The 13,507-nt window shown below is 39.1% G+C and overlaps 1 protein-coding gene and 1 long non-coding RNA gene across 5 annotated transcripts in view; one reads left to right on the top strand and one right to left on the bottom strand.

Moving 5' to 3' along the window:
- The window catches only part of SNX24 (sorting nexin 24), an 89,025-nt gene that overhangs the window by 72,371 nt on the left and 3,147 nt on the right, over positions 1-13,507 (top strand). For all 4 annotated transcript variants that reach the window (XR_006020655.1, XM_042053972.1, XM_042053975.1 and 1 more), the window contains exons 4-6: positions 8,978-9,072; positions 10,200-10,232; positions 11,100-11,164. Coding sequence is in view for 3 of the 4 variants with exons in the window: in XM_042053972.1 (XP_041909906.1) it covers positions 8,978-9,072; positions 10,200-10,232; positions 11,100-11,164 (193 nt within the window). In the remaining variant the exon portion in view is untranslated. The remainder of the gene's footprint in view (positions 1-8,977; positions 9,073-10,199; positions 10,233-11,099; positions 11,165-13,507) is intronic.
- On the bottom strand, positions 6,134-11,985 carry LOC121676916. The gene is made up of 2 exons (XR_006020656.1): positions 10,515-11,985; positions 6,134-9,954 (listed from the first exon to the last, which is right to left on the bottom strand). It is a non-coding gene; the product is annotated as an uncharacterized LOC121676916 (long non-coding RNA).

Here is a 13,507-nt window from a genome sequence, read left to right as displayed (position 1 = left end):
TAAATCTAAATATATTTTGTCAGCTATGTTACCCCTGCTTTACCTCTGCAAAAATGGCACAATTGAGTTCATTAACCCCAGGTGCAGTGAATTCCCTGGGCTTTCTACATTCTCTTGTTTGGGCATCAGAGTGGGTACCTGCTGCTTAGTCTAATTAGTTTCAAAGGGAATGTAGAATCATTTCTCAAGAGTTTACTCTGACCCAAAACATCTGACAAGAAATGTCAGAGAGACAAAATAAGAAGTTATTGTAGAGTTGAATAGCATTTTTGTTACAGTATCTGGTGGAAACAGTGCAGACGAGGAAACCATGCTCAGATGACTTCCAAATTTTTGATCTGACATTTGCATGAAATTGTCATTCTTGTGGAAAGCAAGACTTGTTTTCATAGATAAGTTCCTCAGACCTTATCAAACATCTGTCTCTTGCCTTGTTCTCAGCAAAGCCAGCAAAATGAGTTAGAGCTGTGGGAGACTTCTTGAAGCTAAAAAGAAGTGAAAATGCTATTACAGCCGTCAGCAACTCACTCCCCCAATCACTAATGGTCATTCTAAAGTCCATCATTGTTTTGTTACATTTTTTCCAATAGGCATCACTCAGAGCTGTGTTCTCCTAACCTCTCTTGTAACAACTTACTTACGTAAGGATCTTGTAGCAATTTATTTATCTTTGCTGAGTTTGCCTTAAGACCTTTGGTTGGGGGGTGCAGGTTGTCAAAAGCCTTTTGGAAATGAAAGTAGGTTCTATCCTTTTAGGAGTTGCAGTAAGTATTGAAACAGAGTCTCTTTCCTCTGTTGTAATATCTAGTCAGTAACCATCTAACCAAAGTCTCTCTGTTTCAATCACAGCAGTTCTGTGATATGTTTCCATTCAGATGTCTTTATCCTTGTTCCCAATAATTCTACTCCTTATTGTGGGGTAACTTCCCTGGTACAGGCATATCACTTTATTAATAGTTATTAATATTAGTTCTCTCATGGTACTCTATTGTCATTATTATTATTGTTGTTGTTGTTGTTTTTGTTATCATCATCATCATCTTTACTATTATTGCAATTTTTTTAGTTGTCTGGTTCTAAAGGAGCTATAAACAGTATATTATACACCACTGTTAATCAGAAAATGAATAAGGAGGAATACTGTGCTCCTGCTGACTTGTTACTGTAACAAGCAAGTAATTTCTGTGTGTTTTATTACCTCAATGAGAGAAATGCTTGATGAGGAGTCAAACAAAAAAAAAGGGAAAGTGGAAGTATATGCTGAGTATTCTGATTTCAAATCCTGACAGTGATGAATGCTGATGGCTTCACAATGGCTGCTCATGTTGTGGATGGAAATACTCTTTGCTGGACAGCCAGGCCCAGAGAGTGGAGGTGAATGGATTTACATCCAGCTCGTGGCCAGTCACAAGTGCTGTTCTCCAGGGCTCAGTGTTGGGGACAGCCCTGTTTAAAATCTTTATCATGGTCTGGATGAGGGGATCAAGTGCACCCTCTGTCAGTTTGCAGATGACACTAAACTGGGCAGGAGTGTTGATCTGCTGAGGGTTGGAAGGCTCTGCAGAGGGATATGGATAGGCTGGATTGATGGGGCTGAAGCCAACTGGGTGAGGGTCAATAAGGCGAAGAGCTGTGTCCTGCCCTTGCATCCTAACAGCCCCCTGCACTGCTACAGGCTGGGGGCAGAGTGGCTGGGCAGAAGGGAAGCTGCCCAGCAGAAAAGGACCTGGAGGTGCTGGTTGACAGTGGCTGAACATGAGCCAGCTGTGCCCAGGTGGCCAGAAAGGTCAATGGCATCCTGGCCTGTATCAGCAATAGTGTGGCCAGCAGGACCAGGGCAGTGATTGTAATCAGAACTGGTGAGGCCACACCTTGAATCCTGGGTTCAGATCTGGGCCCTTCAGTTCAGGAAGGGCATTGAGGTGCTGGAGCATGTCCAGGGAAGGGCAGTGGAGCTGGGGAAGGGTCTGGAGCACAAGTCCTGTGGGGAGAAGCTGAGGGAGCTGGGAGTGTTTAGCCTGGAGAAAACTATTCTCAGGGGGGGATCTTATCTCTCTCTGCAGCTACATGAAAGGAGGTTGAGGCAGAGTGAAGGTTGGTCTCTTCTCTCAGGTAAGAAGTGGCAGGATGAGAGGAAATGGCCTCTGGTGGGGCCAGGGGAGGTTGAGATCAGATGTGAGGGAAAATTCCTTCAAGGAACAGGTTGTCAAGCATTGGAACAGTCTGTCCAGGCAACTAGTTGAATCACCATCCCTGGAGGTATTTAAAAGACATATAGACATATAGTCCCTTTACTTAGGGACTTGATTTAGTGATGAATTTGGCAGTACTGGCTTAAGGGTGGATCTTAAAGACCTTTTCCCATCTAAATGATCCTACAATTCTAAGAAAGAGTTGTCACACACTAAGAAGACAGGAATGTACACTAAACCCTGATATTTAGAGGAAGAAGGTTAGGACTTGACATTTTCACCTTTAAGTAGATTATGTATTTATGATAGTATTTAATTACCTGATCAGATCCTGTTGCAGGGTATTGCTTCTTTTTCCCATGCAACTTTCTCCCTGATGCACAAGGATCACCATAGAAGGAGGGCAGTACCTGACTGACAGAAAACAAAAACCTATTGATTTTGAAATTTTCCAGGTGTTGTAGTTTGTAACTACATTTCTTCCACTTAACTACATTTCTTCCACTTCTTCTTCCCTTTCTTTTTCTTTTTTTTTCTATTTGTCTTAGTGGTCTCTATCCTTAATGTTTCTCAAAATGTAATTTTTAGATAATTGGTGTCTCATAAGGCTGTGGTAGTGGACTGCAGAAACATCCTGAACAGGGAAAATGCATGAGTTTCTAGTGACATGAATTGTGCTACGTGCAGTTCTCGCGGCTGATTTGTACTTGGAGTGTTTTATGAGGAAATTCTCGCATTCACCAGTGGCTGTGTTGGTCTGAGGGGTTCTGTAAGAGGTCTCAGATGGTGCCTGTCTCAGGTGAGCGTCCTGGTGCTCCATGGCACTGCCTGTTGGAGCTTTCCCTGGCAGAGGGCGAGGTAAATGAGGCACCTTGCTTTCCCTGAATGTTCAGTGGTTTTTTCACTATAGCATATTTGTGTTTAGTTCTTTTAAGCTTTTAGAAAACAGTACTGCAATCTACTGTGTATTGTGGTGGTAAATGTGGTTGCTTTTTTACAAGCCTTCTTCCCCTGTACTCTTGAGAAGACTTTTTCAAACCTGACTACCTAATTTCTGTATCTTCCTACAATGTGTAATTTCTGGATTGATTGATATATATATTATTATCTAAGGTATTCCTGCACCTGTTTGTCATCACCACCAGTATTGACATCGTCTTAATTACTTGTTAATTTTTCATGATCCTAGTGGCCCATTGACTTCTGAAAAATACTTCAATTTAGGCATTTTGAAATCAGCATCTAATTTTGTGTCTGTCATTAATGGATCTACTCACTCTTTGTATTACTTTTTCCTGTTACTTATTTTTAAAAGCCTTTCTTGTTCGTGCTAAGTTTTTATAATATCATTAACTTGGCCTGCCCTTCTGCTTCTTTTCCTTTTGCTCTGTTGATTTTTTCATTTGTCATCCAGCTTTGTCTTAACCTCCAGTCCTTTGAGCAGTGTCTCAGGAAATTATATTGACTGCTTCCTTTCATTTTTATTTTTCAAAGGAACTGTTCTTGCACTTTGTTTCTAATCTTTCAAGGACTAGTCTCCTGTTTCACTGAAGAAAAGTTCACTGTTTGCTCCCACTAAATTATGTTCCCAGTTTTCCAAAAAAAAAATTCAATATTTTATTTTTTACATCAAATGGGTTGTATTTGTAGACTTAACTACAAGTCTATCTGCTCTGCACTTAGTAGTTAAATATTAATTGGAACAGTAACTGTGTTTTTAACTAGCTTTCTAATTAAAGTGCTCTCTACCTTAAGACCTATGTGGCAGTATTTTTAATCAAAATGAGTTAACTGCTTTGCAGTGTAAGTTATAGACACTGTCATGAAGTTCTGCATACACATTTTCAGTGATGATCCAGTAGTCGTTTAACCTGTTGGCCTCCCCTTTCATCTAATTTATCCTTTGCATAGCTTGAGATTACTATGATAGATAGATTTGTCACTCGTGAGATATCGGGGGAGTTTTAAGCTCCCTGGAAGTATCCTCCAGTCTTGAGGTTCATACGTGCAATTCCCCTCTGTCCTCCTTTTTTTTAACTTTTGTGACTTTACATTATCTTTCAGATAGTTCAGTTGGAACTTCTGGATCTTCATTGGATGTATTTTCTCTTATAATACCTATAGTCACTATTTGTTCCCTTTCAAGCTCCGCTGCATGGATGTCACTCTTACTGTTGACTTCCCTTTGATACACAGCGTGGGAGTGTTAACTAGCTGGTGCTTCCCTATGGAGCATCACTTCTGTGTTGTTGTACACGTGTTTTCACGCTTCTTGTATCTTTATACAGGTTTTTAAGCATGTTTGATAGCCTCCTTCCATTCTCACAAATGTGAATACTTCTGATAGCAATGACAAGTGGAAATTCTTTTTAGAATTAATCCCAGTTAATAACCTCTAACAACAGCCTCACTGAACAAGAGAGTGAGTTTCATTATAGTTCTTCGCAATGGATAATATAAAACATGATTGTATCTGCTATTACTTTAAAAAAGAAAATCTTACTCGTAGAAGTCTGGTTCCTTTATCTACTTGGTTTTTAGCTAATGTGTTTTTTGATAACCTTTTTATCATTTCATGGGACTGTGTAAGTTCAGGAAAAGCAGGTTAATAGAAGAATATAGACTCTAAATGTTCTAAAAGATGTGGATTTTGGTCCCAGTGGAGACTGACACTCCAGCCTACTTACTGTAGCTGGAATGTATTGATTTTCTTTTCCCCCATTTTAGCTGCACCACTGAATTAGGTTTTGTGAAGCATCTTTCCCTCTGAAGAGAGGAAAAACTGTCATGAACTTTTTCACCCTAACAATACAGCCTTTCAAACTAAACCCGATTTAATGGAAAAGTCTGTAAAAACCCTGTAACTCAGCTCCCCACTCATATTTCTCTCTTTCCAACAGCTCTTCCAGCAACCTCAATAAAGTATGATAGATGACTGTAAGAAATTGATTTTTAAATCTTTCTTCATTAAAAGCAGCTATAATAATAATAATACTAACAATAATAATAATAATAATTCTAGAAGATGATGCATTTCTGTGGCATGATCTCTGAAGGTTAGCGAAGTGGTCTTGTTCAGGTTTTCAGCAAGATGTTCAGTTACTGTTATAATTGGCTGATGAGTAGGTTTGGGCCTAACTAGAATGCCAGTGTTCGATTTCACTGTGTCCTCTGTGAAGATATGTCACCATTTACCCTGGCTTTAGTGACAATTTTCAAAAAGGAAACTCGTGGGAAATCATTATGCTGTTTATATGTCTCCCTTGTTGGAGAGCATTATCCTGTGATATTTTAGCACTGTTTTCCACTGCATGATGGCATCTAGCTAAGGTTAAGGCAGAACAAGTCCCTTTGCAATTTTGTGACTATATTTTACTTACTGAAGGAGAAAAGATAACCGACAATTAAGTATTTCAGATGTCACTGAAAGAACATGTGCAACTAATCAATTACATCCTTAGGGAACATGATTTTATGTAACTGATAAGGTAGAAAAATCGGGGATTTTATGATGTGTTACATAATAATAATTGCACCCTTCCAGTGAAAAAGACATTTCTGCTGATGTAAACATCAGACTTTCCCTTGTGTTGTGTTGTGGGTTTTTCTCCTGAAGCACAGAGTAGTTCATTAAAGTGTGACAGTAACAGATAAACACCCTTTACAATTTTCCAAGAAAATATGGCACTTTTAGTTCAGCTGAAATCAATGAGTTGAAAAATGTATTTCTGGAGTCACTTCCCAAATCACTTGCTAGAGGTTGTGTTAGCTGGTTTAGTTTTGGGAGAAGAGGGCATTGTAATTACTTTAGGAAGGAAATACACATGCGGGGGTTTTGTTCTTAAACTGGCCTACTTAGCACTCTGGGACCCATATTTGAAACTCATTGCTATGATCTTGACAGATTTTGGATGCAACAGAATTTCACATTACAAAGAAACTAAGTTTGAGTTTTTATTTCTTTGAAAATATTTATCCTTCAGTTTCTGATGACAGAGCAAACAAAGTAGCTAGTCATGCTTACAAGCCAATGTCATACTTGAACAAATGCTACAGTTGAGCATATTACATCACAATGTATAGGTAGTGGTTGAGAAACTTTACCTGCTGGCTCCTTTTCTGCACACCTGTCATTAAAGATCATCAGATTTGCAAAATACTGATTTCTTACAAGTTTTCAGACAGAAGTAAAAAATCCGTTGTGTTAAGGGTTGTTCCAGGTAAATTAAGCCAACTATAATAACATTTATGATTTAAGGGTATTTTTTTAAACTTAAATAGGAAGCTGAGAATGCTTAGATTTTTTTCAAGACATCTACTTTGGGCCACCAGCAGAGTTAGGAAATGTATTTAGACAGACACTCCTAAGCTCGTGTGGCTGGTCGGTGCTTGTGGGAGTTTTGTTTTGGTGTTGGTTGGTGGTTTGTGTGGTTTTTGTTGGGTTTGCTTTGGTTTGGTTTGGTCATTGTTGTTGTTATCAGGCTTTTTTTTTTTTTCTCCTTTGGTTTCCACCATCTATTTTAAATGGCAAGATTATGTCCTCGCCCCTTATTGAATCAAAGCCAACAAAGTCAAGCCAGAAGATAATTTCCCCCTATTAGTATAATTAACTTGTAAGCTTAATATTTTTTTTTTTAAGGCTTAAAAATCCATGTCACATTACATCAGTTGAAAAATCCTCCTTTGGTCAATGCAGTCATTCCTGCCTTCATAAAATTCTGGAAATGACAAAATTTCCAGTCAGCAGAGGTGGTGTACAAATACAGGGCAGTGCAAAATTGCATTTGCTTCTCTGCAAATTCTACATTTTCAAGTTTAGTGATCACCAAAGCAGAGTTATTAACAACTAACAAACTGTATGGCGAAAGGTGTTTGCTCAGGCCAGGATTAGGAGGGCTTGGGTTGACTTGATACATGTTGGGGGGAAAAAAACAGAAGGAGATATTAATCTCAAATGAGTGGAAGTAGAAGCAAATAGGTTTGTAAGAGCTGTCAGTAGTTTTCCTTTTATAAAATGGTGTATCCTTCTCTTCTTCCCTGTTCCATTCAGTAGCCTCAGCAGGCAGCTCAAGTCTTAGAAAAAGCTGTCAAGAGTTGTAAGTATGAAGTTGCATATAAGCACTGGATGCCCTTAAACATCTTTCTACAACTTTTTGCAGTTCCTCATTGCATATAATTAGCAAGATGGTTTTATTTGAGCCAGTCATACACATTTCTATGCAATTCACGCACGCTCTGAATATGCATCCCCTCCACACCTTCTTTTGTGCATAACCTGAATGCAGAATGGGATACATTTTGCAGCAGCAGAGTGCTGATTTTGCAGAATGCAAAGTGCCATTTTTTAATGCAGCATCTTCATATAGAGGTGAACTGAAAGGCTTAACACTTGCCAGCATCTTAGACCTCCTTGCTTGTTACATCTCTTAAAATCTACCACGGAAAAGTTCAACTACATTTTTCCCTGTGCTTTTCTTCAAACGTTTTAGTGATGGCCTCAGCTGTTGAGAAAGTGTAGCCTCTGAATTGAGACTTGTAACATAAAAAAAGATCCAGTTCTCAAATATCTTTGTTTTCAAAAGCTTTTAAGTCCATTCACATCTTCTGTAATTTTAACATTAAGCAGGTTTTCCCAACACAAATAACCAAACCATTTGCTATAAAAGCTGCTATAAAATCTAGATGACTTCTAGATGTCTCTTCCAACTTTTTTTTTGTGATCCTGCTATCCTCTATATACCATTGTGTCTCCCTTGTGATACTGTAATGTAAAAGAATATACACACAGGAGTAAGTTACCTTCTGAATGTAAGACTGATGTTTCTTTCCATCACCAGACTTGTTTCTTCTCTATATTTATTTCTTGTATCATAGGGTGGGAAAGTGAACAGGTTGAACATGGATAGCTTTGCTTCTAGGAGGCAATTTAATATTAAATACAGTGAAGTTTCTTCCATACATACATTCACTTCAGATCAGGCCTTTACGTAGGAAATCTCTTTGAGAAAGAGCTTGTGGCTTCCTTTTTCTTGTGAAGTACACGTTTTCAGAATATATATCAGTATGAACAGTAAAGAAATAGGGGTTTAATCTTTCAGGTGAGACACTGATTTAATTTATGAACTGTTTTTCTTTGCCTTGTGAAAACTGTAAATCATCTCCAGGAAAAAACACAGGATGTAGTCTGGCCATTATGTGGCCATTGTATCACGGTTGTGGAAGAAGTGTGTGTGATAAGTCTGGGCAGCAGCTGTGTGGTCAGAGCTTTGTCATTTGGAGCCATAGTGCAGATACAATGGAGCATGTTGTAAGCTGACCTGTCAAGCCAAGCAAGGAGTTCCCCTTCTTTTCATTTACCAAGACGTGCATTAATAAAACTGCACAAAGTGGAGACTTCCTTCTTCTGCTCATATGCCAGATGGGAGTCTGCTGTGAGATGAACATGAAAGCACTGAGCTGAAGCTGTTTTATTTTATATTCTAAATAAACAAAACTTTATTCAGAAATGAGCATGCCAGTAACTTAGTTCCAGAATCAGACATCTCTGCTTGAGAGGCATATAGCTTGGCACCAGTGATGGCAGGTGAAAAAGAATGTAAGTAGCGTAAGTGATTCATCAAGAACTGTGGTTTTCCTGTTGAAATGTGGCATTCCATAATAGGTGTAAAAAAATGGAGAATTGAAAAGTGTTGCAAGAGAGAAATGTTTTAGTAGCTTGAATGGAAGTGTGCAATATCTAAAATATTTTTAAAATATGGGTTTCTATTGTGCCTTTTTTTTTACAGACAGTCATTTTAGAAAATGAAGAGCTCCCTAAGATATTTCTTGATTTTCTGAATGTTCGTCATGTACCTACCTTGCCAAAAGCAGAAAGCTGTGGGTAAGCTCTCATTTACTGAAAAATATATGGAGGCCAAAAGGCCCATATCCACTCAGTGCTGATGCAATTCCATTGACTTAAAATGGTCTTGCTGCCAACTCTAACACTGTAAAATAAATGGGCATTAGGTTCATGTTAAGTATGTTTATATATCCCCAAAAGGTCGTAAAATAAATCCAGCATGTTCAAAGACGGGAAGTTTCATGTAATATTCTTGGAAAGCAAAGGAGAGCTTAGATGAGAAAAATACAATTTTCTTGTAGATCTTGAAGTATCTACTGAAATGTAAGATATTCATAAGCACTCACTAAAATTGCATAGAAAGCCTTTGCATGTGTTTTATGGTCATAGTAACTGCACAAAATAGAAACTCATTCTGTGATCATTTTATGATCTCCCTCTGTGTGTTCAAGAATGAGGTCTTCCACCTTTCCGATGACATTACCCCAGTGAACCAATTGCCTGTCCCCTGGGAAGGGTTCCTAACTAGAGTGGCAGAAGGGAATCTTAGTACGATGACTGTAATGACTACAGAAATACCCAAAACAAGGTAACTGGAAGCTCTGATACCCTCTGCAGCTGTGAGCTTAGTAGGGAGAATTTCTTTTGCTGTGTAAGATGACGTGGTTGACAGTCCAGAAGCATTACCAGGATGTGCTCCCCAGAAAGCCACATGGCCCTTTTCCACTTCAGGGCAGGCTGTTTGGATCTGCAGTGGCAAGAAGGCAAGTTTACCTGAAGATAATTTTGAGGACCTGTTAGACTTGGAGGTCTCTATGGCCCAGGGCAGTGTCCAGGGTCATTGAGAAGCTAGCAGACTTGTAGTTTTCACTTGCAGTTAGTCACATCAGCCATTATCCTCAGTGAAACTGTATCCCAACACTTCATAGATAGATAGAGAGATAGAGAGATGGAAATTAATCTGTTATGGTAAAATGGATGCTGTCATTTTCAAGTAGTGGTGGTTATAAAATGATACAATCTCCTACATTCATTTCCTTATGTGGCATTATGTGGCCACTGACCAGCAAAAGATTGTTCCCTTCTTTGATTCTTAAAAGATTTGGGAGTTTTAATTTTAAACTTAGTTTTGTTGTAACCAAAGTTTTCTCTCACTTTACTTGCAGCTCTTTTGATGAAACAGAATCTGAAGAATCAAGGTGAGCTTGATTTCTACTCTTTATAGGACACCTGATTAATAAACTACTTTAATTATTGGCATTTACTTTATTTGTTCCTTGCAGTTAACAAACTAGCAGTAGTTTAGCATTAAAATTAGATGTATTTGTTAAATATTACCATCAGCTATGCTATATCTGTCCATTTATAGTGTGATTTGGACATCCTTATGCTAGTGTTGAGAAATTCCTTACAAAACTGACAGAATACTGCCAGCTCTGAAGTATATTGCGGAATATATTTTTTGTAGCAAGAAGACTTACCAGAATAAATTAGAGGTTTGGGTTCTTCCTTATGCATTTGATAGAGCTTCATATGCATCAGGTTGCACTACTTGGAATGTGTATGTACAGAGCGAAGTGAAGAGAGCTGGGGGAGGCTGTCCATGCTGCGACCGAGGGCGGGAGTCAGGCCGGGGGGGCTTCCAAGGACTTCTCTCCACGGATGATGGGTACAGCAACTGCTCTGGGGGCTGTAAGAACATGGTGACATTTTGAGTCTGCTTTGTGGCCTGGAGAGCCTGTAGACATGGAGCCTGGTTGTAGATGGTCTTGTAGCCTGCATGACACTGCGTGCCAGGGAGCAGGAGGTCTCAGAGCCAGCTGCAAGCCACTCCTCCTGGATGGAGCCCCTTCACTCCAGCTTGACATTGAGGGTTTCACTGTATGGCGGAGGAGCAGCGAGCTTTGCTTCCAGGAGATGGAGCCTGCCCTCTGAGCAGCGCTGGTGTGCAGAGCCACACCGCATGGCTCCTGGCAGCTCGACCACCTCACTTTATCAAAGCTAGTTTGTAGAATAGTCTGTTTGCTGTCCCTTGATACTGACATCCCTGTTCTTGACCTTTCCAGCAAACTGTCCCACCAGCCTGTGCTGCTGTTCCTAAGGGATCCATATGTCTTGCCTAAAGCCAACGGTAATCAAACATGTCATCTGTTAACAGCACTTTACTGATCTGACCCTGCACTGCATAAACCACATTATTATTAATACTGGCCTAGTCAAATGACACTGGTCCAACATCTAATAACCTGCCAATAAAACGATAGTTCTTGTGTAAGAAACCATTAAAACACTAAGCGGGGTGGGTGATTTATAAAAGAGTGGAATTTTCTCCCCCAGTTGTTCTCTCAGGCAAACCTACTGAGAATTCAAATCAAAAGATGAAGAACACTGCTTTTCTTTTCTTGTTGTTGACCCTTTGGCTGTTTTGCCTGAAGGATTTGAACTTGGAGGCCCAGTCCTTTGTAAGTGCTTTTTCCCTAAACACCAGTCGATCTACTGCAAGCATGTTTGTATTTCCATTTGGATTATTATTATTTCTTATCATTTATAACCTCTGGAGCTCTTTATGGGGAAAAAAAAAGTGCACTTTAAGTGCAAGCGATGTATTTCACAGGACATTTACATTAGACTTCATCTCATAACATGCAGTTCAAAAGAGTGTTTGAAATAGTTTGTTATAAACTTTTTTTTTTAATATAAAAAGTTCTTTGAATTAATAATTCAGAGAATTTACCCTGTCTTAAATTAAATGTGTGCAGGGAAAAAAGGACCATTTTCCAAGTGTGTTCCTCTTGGCTTTGTCATTTTACTTGCTGGAACTTGTTGTTTCTACTAAATATTTTATTAAAAAATGTAATATGCTTTCAGGAGAGAATTTTCTCCCTGAGCTGCACATAAGGATTCTTTTTTAATGTGGCATTTTGTTTCATTTTATAAAATACTGTGTGGAAGTCAAATTCTCACACTGCCTTGAAAATCATTAAATTTTTAAGAATAAATTTAGGAAAGAATACATTTTTGCTCGTAGTTTCCTAGACAATGGAGTGTACTTCCTTGAGATTTTCTCAAGATGTTTATAAATACTTGAGGGAAGGGCATAAGAAAGACAAAGCCAATCTCTTTCCAGTGATGCCCAGTAATAGGACTAGAACATCAGGAAAATTTTCCCAGGCCCAGACACAGGTTACCCAGAGTGGTGTTGGGTCTCCACTCTTGGAGACACTTGGAAGCTGCCTGGTCATGGTCCTGGGTCACTGCCTGCAGGTGCTCCTGCTTGAAGAGGGTGTTGGACCAGATCACCTCCAGTCGTCTCTTCCAGCTGCAGCTATTCTATGGTTCTGTTGCTTTTTTCAAGCTGTTTATCAAAACCACAGGGACAGGTGCACATATTTTGAGAGGATTAAGTAGTCTCTCTTGCAGGCAATGTCCACTCTAGCTAGTAGTGCAGCCAAACACTATTGACCCTCTGAAGTCTTACTGAACTCAAAAGTGTAACTAGAGCAAAACACGACAGCAGAGGTCCAGTGTGACTCGGGTCCACATCAGAATACACATCACAAGGTTGTTTAGCTTTTACTTTGACTTAGCACTAGTCTGATCCCACTGAATGTTCATTTGAGGCTGGAGTGCAAATCACAAAATCAATGAACCGAAGCGTGGTAAGGGGAGGGGGGGGGGTCACTGCACAGGTCATGTCTGACCCAAGTGACAACAGTAATGAAGAATCACATAGAGTAACCTCTGTTTAAAAGTTGGGCCAGATGCTGCCTATACTATTTAGAGGGAGCCACATTGCATGTCTTAATCTGTTTAATGCTCCTCCTAATTGCATATTTGATTCCTCAAGAGCCCAGTATAAATTATGAACATCATGTAATTCCATACCACTTTGAAGGGAGAAAATAGATTTCATGTAGTTATCCCAAAAATATTGAGATGGTGCTTAGTATTTCCAGCCCACATGTAACATTTTGCCATAAGACTTCAAGATTTTGCAGTTCTGTGATGGTATTTACCTCCCTTCCATAATGTGTGCTCTGAGTAAGGCTAAGCTTCCTTTTTGTGAAATCATTAGAAACTTTCAAATTAATTTTGTAACTATTCTTTTAAGCAGAGCAAAAAAGCATTAATATAAAGGCCTCTTCTAATGAGTAAGATGTTTAAATATTGAGTAGGCCTCATTAATGACATCTGAAACAAAGGACATTTCAGACTTTCGCCTTTTCAAGGCATTTTCTGGCCTTGACCCACAGTATTTAGAATTTTACATGGCAGGTGAAAATGATTTGTATTTGAAAACCCTAAAACCTCAAATTCACTGCAAGTCATTCTTTAACTTAATGAATTAAAACACAAATTAGAATGTGACTTGTGGTTTAAAAAAGGAAGAAGAAAACCAAGTCCTGAGTCTAGAGGCTCTACTAGTTGACTCAAGTCTAGTTAGAAAGAAACAAAGTTTTTACACAACTACCAT

The sequence above is a fragment of the Corvus kubaryi genome, unplaced genomic scaffold (genome assembly GCF_017639235.1).
Source record: "Corvus kubaryi isolate FWS band 111438036 unplaced genomic scaffold, C.kubaryi_AGA036_p1.0 split1-37296, whole genome shotgun sequence".
NCBI classification, from domain to species: Eukaryota; Metazoa; Chordata; class Aves; order Passeriformes; family Corvidae; genus Corvus; species Corvus kubaryi.
The sequence above is the reverse complement of the archived record's forward strand: the minus strand, read 5'-3'. Positions and strand labels throughout refer to the sequence as shown.